This window comes from Sphaeramia orbicularis, unplaced genomic scaffold (genome assembly GCF_902148855.1).
Source record: "Sphaeramia orbicularis unplaced genomic scaffold, fSphaOr1.1, whole genome shotgun sequence".
In the NCBI taxonomy this organism is placed as follows: domain Eukaryota; kingdom Metazoa; phylum Chordata; class Actinopteri; order Kurtiformes; family Apogonidae; genus Sphaeramia; species Sphaeramia orbicularis.
In genome coordinates this window covers 256-10,000 of record NW_021941435.1, presented here as the reverse complement: position 1 = coordinate 10,000, position 9,745 = coordinate 256, and the positions used below count along the sequence as shown (strand labels likewise).

At 45.2% G+C, this 9,745-nt stretch overlaps 1 protein-coding gene across 1 annotated transcript; it reads left to right on the top strand.

Annotated features, from left to right (window-relative positions):
- Positions 1-5,677: 5,677 nt before the first annotated feature.
- Positions 5,678-7,134, top strand: LOC115415713 (putative claudin-24). Its single transcript, XM_030129351.1, has 2 exons — positions 5,678-6,464; positions 6,602-7,134. The coding sequence occupies exons 1-2, from the start codon at positions 5,794-5,796 to the stop codon at positions 6,609-6,611; spliced, it is 681 nt and encodes a 226-aa protein (XP_029985211.1). The 5' UTR covers positions 5,678-5,793; the 3' UTR covers positions 6,612-7,134.
- The last annotated feature ends 2,611 nt before the right edge of the window (positions 7,135-9,745 follow it).

The window sequence follows — 9,745 nt, the reverse complement described above, 5'->3', positions numbered from 1 at the left end:
AGAAGACTCTGTCAAAGACTTAATATCACACTATGGGTGATGCACTGAAGGTGATCTTTACATCTTGGTATAGTTTTACTGTCCTCTCACTTTTCTTTGTTTCTCTTCTGTTTATGGAAAGTCTGAAAATAGCATCCTTAAACATAAATGGAGGCAGGGACAGAGATAAGAGAGCCATGTTAGCTGAGCTAGGCAGGAGAAAAAATATACATGTATTCTTTTTGCAAGAAACACACAGCACAGCTGACAATGAGGTTGAATGGGGAATGAGTTGGAGGGGACAGTATTTCCTCAGCCATGGCACCAACCTCAGTGCAGGTGGAGCTGCTCTGTTCTCTCATCATTACCAACTGGTGAATGTTGTTACATGTGAGGTTGAAGAAGGCAGACTCCAAGTAGTACAAGCCATGATTACTGTAGAGATGTTCAGTTTGTTTTTATAAATGTTTATGCATACAACTCTGGCGCTGACCGCATAAGATTGTTTAAGAAATTAAAGGATAAACTGAAAGAGTTTGACAGTAGGTCAGTAATTGTGCTTGGAGGAGACTGGAACTGTTCCTTACTTCCCTCAGACAGGAACACTCAAGAACCCCATCCTCAGTCAGCCTCTTTTCTGTCTAGTGTTGTCAGAGAAAACGATCTTACAGATGTATGGAAAAAACTTCATCCAATGGCTAAACAGTATACATGGGTAAGAGTCAGTGAAGGTAGTGTCCAAGCAGCCAGACTAGACAGAATATACATCAACCAAACACACAGTAACAGACTGATCAGAACACACATTTCACCTGTAGGTTGAAATGTGTGGATAGCAAAATGGATAGCAATAAGGCCACATTTGAGAACAGAAAGAGAACATTAGGTAAGTTTTTACATGAAAAAGCAAAGGGTGCACTTATCAAATCAAGAATTTCAACAATTAAAGACATTGATGCCCCAACTCAGTTTTTTTCAACCTTGAGAGAAGGGTTAGGGAGCATAATCAAATGCTGCACATTAAATGTCCTGATGGAACGGTGACCAGTGATCCCTCAGAAATGAGGAGACAGGCTGTGGAGTTTTACTCTGAACTGTTCAGAGCTGACACCTGCAATCCAGACTGTACAGCAGAGCTACTAGAGGGGCTCCCCCGTCTGGAAGAAGTGCAGTCAGATTCACTGGAGTCCACCATCTCTTTTGAAGAAATGACTGCAGCGGTCCAGCAGCTGAGCTGTGGCCGTACATCTGGGTTGGATGGACTTCCGTCTGAGTTTTATAAGACATTTTGGACTTTACTAGGGGAAGACTTGTTTGAAGTCTTCCATGAATGCTTGGACTCAGGGGTCTCTGCCATCAAGCTCCACAAAAGCGGTCCTGACATTGCTGCCTAAAAAAGGAGATTTAGGCCTGCTCAAAAACTGGAGACCAGTGTCACTTTTGTGTACAGACGATAAAATCTTTGCGAAATGTATCGCAAACAGACTGAAAATGTGTATGGACATGGTTATTCATCCCAGTCAGACCTATTGTGTTCCTGGACGGACAATAATGGACAACCTGTTCCTGGTTCGGGACATCATTGACTTATCCAAACTTCAGAGATTGGAAGTTGGCCTTTTCTCCATAGACCAAGAAAAAGCTTTTGACAGAGTGGATCATAATTATTTGTTTAAAACTCTTGAAGCTTTTGGTTTTAGCCAAAAGTTCATCTCCTGGATCCAACTATTATACTCTGGAGCCAGTGTGTTGGTAAAGGTTGGGGGAGGCCTAAGCCGACCGGTCCCAGTACAAAGGGGCATCAGACAAGGTTGTCCTTTGTCTGGGATGCTTTATGCTCTGGCCATCGAGCCTCTTTTAAGCCAACTCCGACGGAACCTCACAGGATTGACCCTTGCAGAGGATTCAAACAGTACAATAACCCTATCAGCATATGCAGATGATATCACAGTTTTTATCACTGAACCCAATGATACCCAAATCCTCCAAAAAAAGCTATCTTTATATGAAAAATCTTCCTCTGCAAGGGTCAGTTGGTCCAAGTGTGAAGGTCTTCTGCTGGGAGAGTGGAACAGCAGAGAACATCCTTCTTTACCAGCTGGGCTGCAGTGGAGCAGAGAGGGAATGAAAGCTCTGGGTGTCTTTCTGGGGAATGATGCCTTCCAAAATAAGAACTGGGAGGGTCTTCTAGAAAAGATCAGTGCCCGATTGTCTCGTTGGACATGGGTCCAGCCCCAGTTGTCCTACCGGGGGAGAACCTTGGTTGTTAACAACTTGGTCGCCTCTATGCTCTGGCACCGACTGACTGTTATTGAACCTCCAGCAGAGCTGATTTCAGGTATACAGAAAAAACTGGTGAACTTCTTCTGGGGAGGATTTCATTGGACCAGATCTGCTGTGTTGTACCTGCCGGTGTCAGAAGGTGGACATGGGCTGATGGACCTCTGCAGCCGTATTACATCGTTCAGGCTGCAGACTGTACAGCGCATGCTGTATAATAAACAACACCTTTGGTCAGAAACTGCCTCCATTTTACTTCGTAGAGTGAACTCTCTCTCATATGACAAGCATCTGTTTTTATTAGATCTGGACAATGTGGACATCTCACAGACTTCTCCCTTCTACAGATCTGTCCTCACTGCGTGGAAGTCTGTGTTAACATCAAGGAGAGATTGTTCTCAGTTCTTTGGAAGTGTTGGAAATGAACCTCTCTTTTACAACTCGTTCATCCAATGCAGATTACTGAACTCCGACTGTGTACGCCAGGCTCTGCTTAAAGCTGGAATTAACAGGCTGGTCCATCTGAGGTCTGAAGGACAATGGAAGACAGCTGCAGAACTGAGGCGGGAAACAAAGATCTGTTCCCTTCGGCTGCTGGAGAAGTTGTTAAGAGAAATCATAGATGCTCTACCTGGTCTCTTTAGGGAGGCACTAGGGAGGCAGTCTGAAGAGGAACAGTTCCAGAGAACATCTGATTTCCCACCATTATCCATCTGTGCTGCAGTGGAGGAGCAGGAGGAAGAAACTGGAGCTCTGCTGTCCTTTAAGACACCTGAACTGTCGGATCTTTCCAGCGCATCAAAAAAAAGCCTGTACGCTGTAGCTGTGAAGGTCGGTAACAGAACATCATTGGTCGGTGTCCATGAGTCGAGGTGGCTTGGTTTGTTGCCTTCAGGGTCATCTCCCAAAGGCAGCTGGAGGTCCCTGTACAAACCTCCCATAGAGAAACGCACTGCAGATCTCCAGTGGAGGGTGGTGCATGGGGCCGTGGCTCCAAACAGACATGTGGCACATATAGACCCAGAGCAGGAAGCCAGTGTGTGTTCTGTCAGGACCAGGAGAACCTGCACCATCTGTGGCTCAGCTGTCCCAGACTGACTCCACTGTTTCTGCAGCTGGAGGGTTGGCTTCATGAACTGGGACACGAACTGGAAGACAGACTTTTCATCTTTGGCCCAAAATACTGTGCAGCTAGGCGCAGGAACATCTGTCTGACTAATGTTTTAATTGGTCAGGTAAAGATGAGTATTTGGCTCACAAGAAGGAACAGACTGAAGGGAACAGGGTCTGTGGATGTGGACTGTGTGTTCAGGGGGTGGGAGCAGCACACCTGAGGACAGAGTCCACATACGACAACATGAGGTCTGAGGTGGAGGGGCTGGTTTGTGTCTGGGGGGTTGGGAATGTACTGTGTGTGGTGGGCGGAGTGTCTCCTACTGTTAACTTCTGAAAAAGAGGAAATGTATTGTACATATGTACACATGTACACATTTACATATGTACATGTGTACATATTTACATATGTACATGTGTACATATTTACATATGTACACATGTACATATTTACATATGTACATGTGTACATATTTACATATGTACACATGTACATATTTACATATGTACATGTGTACATATATAAATATATAAATATGTACATGTGTACATATTTACATATGTAAATGTGTACATATGTACATATGTACATGTGTACATATATAAATATATAAATATGTACATGTGTACATATTTACATATGTACATGTGTACATATGTACATATGTACATGTGTACAGGGGTGGTGGGTTTGTATTGGTGTGTTGTTTTTCATTTTTGTACAGGTTCTTTAATTTGTAAATGATAATTTGGACCAATAAAGGTTCCGTTAAAGGTCAAAGGTCTCTTCTCCTTCTCTTCTCTTCTCCTTCTCTTCTCTTCTCTTCTCTTCTCTTCTCTTCTCCTTCTCTTCTCTTCTCTTCTCTTCTCTTCTCTTCTCTTCTCTTCTCTTCTCTTCTCTTCTCTTCTCTTCTCTTCCCTTCTCTTCTCTTCTCCTCTTCTCTTCTCCTTCCCTTCTCTTCTCCTCTTCTTCTCTCCTCTTCTTCTCTCCTCTTCCCTCCTCTCCTCTCCTCTCCTCTCCTCTCCTCTCCTCTTTTCTTCCTCTCTTGGCTGTAGTTCACATCATGTCCAGCAGATGGTGTCGGTCCACTCCTCTTCCCCAGAGCAGGTTGGTGGTCAGTGCAGTCCATGTCTGGTCAGTGTGTGGTTCAAACCCCTTCCGTCAGCGGTCACTCTGCTTCTGCTGTCCATGGGCTCAGCAACAACACTGGGACTTTCAGCAGCACTTTCATTATTTGGTTGATTTTTCAACAGCTGAACCCTCCTCATATTTATCATCTTCATCTTATCTTCATCGTCTTGTCTGTAAATAACAAAGTTTATGACAAAATTATCACAAACATTCTTTAGTATGTGTGTGTGTGTGTGGTGGGGGGGTACAGGGGGTATACAGTGAGTGTATGGGGGGGGGTGTATGGGGGGTGTACAGGGTGGGTATGGGGGGTGTACAGGGTGGGTATGGGGGGTGTACAGGGTGTGTATGGTGGGTGTACAGGGTGGGTATGGGTGTATGCCCCCCAGGACCACGTGTTGGCTGAAAACCCTTGAGAGTTCATCCGTTTCCGTCTGTTGGACCAGGTGACCACATCGTTTCTTCACCTCTGGGTTCTGCATTCTGGGTTTGGGGTCCTCGGTTCTTGGTTCTGGGTCCTTGGTTCTTGGTTCTGGTTCTTGGTTCTGGGTCCTTGGTTCTTGGTTCTTGTTAGAGGACAGTCCAGTTCTGGTCTCTGCAGGTCTTCCTTCAGTTCTGGTCTCTGCAGGTCTTCCTTCAGTTCTGGTCTCTGCAGGTCTTCCTTCAGTTCTGGTCCCTGCAGGTCTTGGGTTCTGTCCTGACCCGTTGCTCTTCTTCTTCTTCCCTCGGGTCCATCAGAACCATCCGACACCCTCCTGCTTCTACGCGTGGGTCCTCCTGGATGTTGTCTGGTCTGGTCTCCATGGAGACGGGCGTCCCCGCAGCTGCTGTTGGATGTGTTTGTGTTGGCCGCTGGCCGCTGGGCGGGGCCTGACACACAAAGCAGGGAAGCAGAGCCGTCGCTTTCAAACGGACCACTTCCTGCTGCCGCTCAATGATGCCGTTGTTGGTCTGTTCAGTCCGCCGGCTGGTAGAGCTGAGCGCGGGGGTGGGGTGGGGTGGGGTGGAGCTAAGTGCTGGGGGGCGGTGGTGGTGGTGGAGCTGAGTGCTGGGGGGGGGGGGGGGGGGGCACTGGGTGGAGCTGAGTGCTGGGGGGCGGTGGTGGTGGTGGAGCTGAGTGCTGGGGGGGGGGGGGGGGGGTCTGGTTGCTCAGGTCTGGCTCAATGGCACCGGTCCAGCTCTCTCAGCTGGAGGTGAGGGGGGGGGAGCGGCGGCGTTTCCTCTCCGCTGGCAGGACTTTCCCTGGACGGCGTCCTGATGCGAGCAGGACTCTGTCGGACTGCGCCGTGATGGACGGCGGCGTTGTGGCTCTGGAGCTGCTGGGGGTTCTGGTCCTGGGGGGGGCCTGGCTGTGCTCCCTGGCCACCACCCTCATGTCCACCTGGCTGACCATGTGTCCGGACCTGCTGCCCACCGTCACCTTCGAGCTGGGTCTGTGGGAGGCCTGCGTGATCCACGAGGGGGGCACCCAGGGCTGCCAGCCCCACAGCAGCCTCCTGGGTCTGCCCCCGGACATCCAGCTGGCCCGGATCCTCATGTGCCTGTCTCTGGCGGCCGGGCTGCTGGCCCTGCTGGTGGCGGTGCCCGGCATGACGGGGGTGAAGAGCTGCGGCGAGCGGCTCCGGTGGAAGCGCGCCCTGCGGACGGCGGGCGGGGCGCTGGGGCTGGCTGCGGGGGTCCTGGGGCTGGCCCCCGTGTCCTACGTGGCCCACCTGACCGTGGAGCGCTTCTTTGACGAGTCGGTGCCGGAGGTGATGCCGCGCTGGGAGTTCGGAGACGCCATGTTCTGCGGGTGGACGGCCGGCGTTCTGCACCTGCTGGCGGGAACGCTGCTGCTGGCGTCCGGACGGTGCGCGGGGGGGGACGACTGGAGCCGGCCGGCCCCAGTCAGCGCCGGGTACCCCAAGACCAGGACCGGCACCGGAACCAGGACCGGAACCAGGACCAGCACCAGATCTGAGTATGTTTGAGGACCACAATCTCTTCTCACTGTTTTTGGACAATTTTTATTTTCATTAAAAATTTTCTGAAGTTGTTGATGTTTATGTGCAATATCAAAAACAAACAAGTAAACAACAGTTTGTGTTTGTGTGTCAGATGTGACTGAAGACGGCAGCATTTACAGTCAGATGGAAAAGCACCTCAGTCAACTAAACCTAGATTCAAACTGAAGTGAGTTGAAGGTTTTAACAGAAGGTCAGAGTTCACGGAGGACTGAACCTGTCAAACACACACACACAGAAAAACGGCTTCAGACGTTCAGTTCTGTTCCATTCATTTCTCTAGTTTGTCCTGATTTACATGTTCCCTTATTTAATTTTTTATTCCTGTTACTTTCTATTTACATTTTCTTCATCTCTTTTCTTGTTTATTTCTATATTTCATTTTCATCTGACTTCTTATTCATTTATTGTCTTTTGTTTTTTATTCATTGTCATATTTACCTCTTCAGTATTCCCCCTTTTACATTTTCTTCCTCTATTCATTTCTGTATGGAGTCTGACGAAAAACTAAATAGAAAGCAACACAAAAATAAATGCAGGGGTAAAAATTACAGAAGAAAAAATATAAACAAGGATGAAATAGAGAAATAAATGGTACGGAAATGAACTTATCACACTGTAAAAAAAAAATCTGTCATTTAACAGAGTTTTTACTGTTTCTTTGACAGATTTTTCCTGTATTTCTAAGATAATGGAAAATATCAATGAAATGACACAAACAGACTGATTTTACATGTCAAATGGAAAAGAACAGGAAAAAACTGGAACTGTGAAGAACCAGAAAATTTACATTCTTTAAAAGATTTTTTTCCCACAGAAAAATACAGTTCAAATACATTTGCAAATGTATCGTAATTTCACAAATATTTCTTTTCTATTTATGAGATTAAACTGTTAATTTAAAGTTTGATTTTATATATATATAACTAAATAAAATTCCTGACAGTTAACGGTAACAGAAGTATTAGTTCTGTCAGTTGAACCAGACTTGTTTGTTAATTGACAAATATCTTGTGTAATTACAGGAGGTTTCACAACAAAACTGTTGAATAAATGTATTTTTGTGAATGTATAACATGCATAAGCACTGATAAACTGTCCAAATACAGTTTTTATCAGTGGATTGGACAACTGAGTCTGACTGAAAATTATTTATATATATATTTATAGGGAATTGAATTGTTTTAATACATGTAAATATTCTTTATGAAACATTAAAAAGTCAAAAATATGCAAAATCTCATGTAAAGTTAGAGCAAAAAACTGTGTTTGAATTATGGAAAATTACTGTATTTTTATGAGATGGTTATTTTCCATTGTTTAACTGTATTTTTTGGCACCCCTGCTGCTGGAATAATACTGTTTTGTTTTTGGGGTTTTTTGTTTTGTTTTTTACCTTTTTTTGTTTTTACCTGTCTTTTTTTAACAGTTCAAGCCATTTTTACGTTTCTGTCTGTATTTTTTAATGACAGGTTCAGTCCTCCATATTGATTAATTTCATTAGTATTTTTGACATTTTTCACCGAATTTAACGACACTTTGATCGAGTAAAGGAGAAAACCCAATAAAATGACTGAAAAGTGAACTGAACATTCCTGTATTTGTGCATGAGTTCAAACAGGTGTTGAAAGTCCAGCTCCAGCCTGTGACAGTGGGAGTGGTGGCAGACGTCTGGAGCTGATCTGATGAACCCTGTCAGCTCCACCTGTAATCACACACATCCACCTCTGCCGTCACATGTTGATCTTTCACTTTGAATGCTTTCATGTGTTGGACTCTGTATGTGTGGTTCTTGTGACGTGTGGCTGTCATTGGGCGGTGTTCCTCTGTGTCTGCTCTGTTTTCACCTGCTGTAAGTGGGCTGGCTGTAAACCGCTGGTTTTTGGCGCTGCTCGGACGTGGATTTGCCGTCCCACCTGCGTCGCAGCGCCTCAGGAGGCTGACCTGCTTCTGGGCTTTGATGACGTTGGATCAAACTGTGGAAGTTCTGAAGCCAAAGATCAAACGCTGCTGCTGCTGCTTCCTTCTGCAGCCCTTCAGTTCTTATGGGTGAACTTTGACCTTTACATCCACGCTCCTGGCTGTGAATGTGGCATGATGGGATTGACAGTGAGGTCCGCTGTTCTCAGTCTGTTTGAACCACAAAAACATTCAGAACGTCGTTATTATGTTTCATTTAATCGCATTACCTTTATGTCCAAGTCATGCTGCAAAAATAAAACCAACCAAAGCAAATGTTTTCAGACTCGTCATTTTCTCCTCCCACTGTTTCTGACCAATCAGCTGACGTTGTCATGGAGATGAAGACAATGAGAGCTGCAGCGTCTGCAAAATGCACGACGACGTCGAAGTTAGCGGCTGTTAGCTTACTTGTCAATGTTAGCTTCTGTTAGCTCATTAGTCAGTGTTAGCTGTTGTTAGCTCATTAGTCAATGTTAGCTGTTGTTAGCTCATTAGTCTATGTTAGCTTGTGTTAGCTCATCAGTCTATGTTAGCTGTTGTTAGCTCATTAGTCAATGTTAGCTTCTGTTAGCTCATTAGTCTGTGTTAGCTTGTGTTAGCTCATTAGTCAGTGTTAGCTGTTGTTAGCTCATTAGTCAATGTTAGCTTCTGTTAGCTCATTAGTCAATGTTAGCTGTTTTTGGCTCATCAGTCAGTGTTAGCTGTTGTTAGCTCATTAGTCAATGTTAGCTTCTGTTAGCTCATTAGTCAGTGTTAACTGTTGTTAGCTCATTAGTCAATGTTAGCTTCTGTTAGCTCATTAGTCAATGTTAGCTGTTTTTGGCTCATCAGTCAGTGTTAGCTGTTGTTAGCTCATTAGTCAATGTTAGCTGTTTTTGGCTCATCAGTCAGTGTTAGCTGTTGTTAGCTCAATAGTCAATGTTAGCTTCTATTAGCTCAGTCAATGCTAGCTGTTTTTGGCTCATTAGTCAATGTTAGCTGTTGTTAGCTCATTAGTCAGTGTTAGCTGTTGTTAACTCAATAGTCAATGTTAGCTGTTTTTAGCTCACTTGTCAATGTTAGCTATTTTTAGCTCATTAGTCAATGTTAGCTGTTTTTAGCTCATTAGTCAGTGTTAGCTGTTGTTAGCTCATTAGTCAATGTTTGTGGCTGTTAGGTCACTAGTCAGTGTTAGCTGTTGTTAGCTTAATTGTCAGTGTTAACTGTTGTTGGCTTCTTAGTCAATGTTAGCTGTTATTAGCTCATTATTCAATGTTAGCTGTTGTTGGCTCGTTAG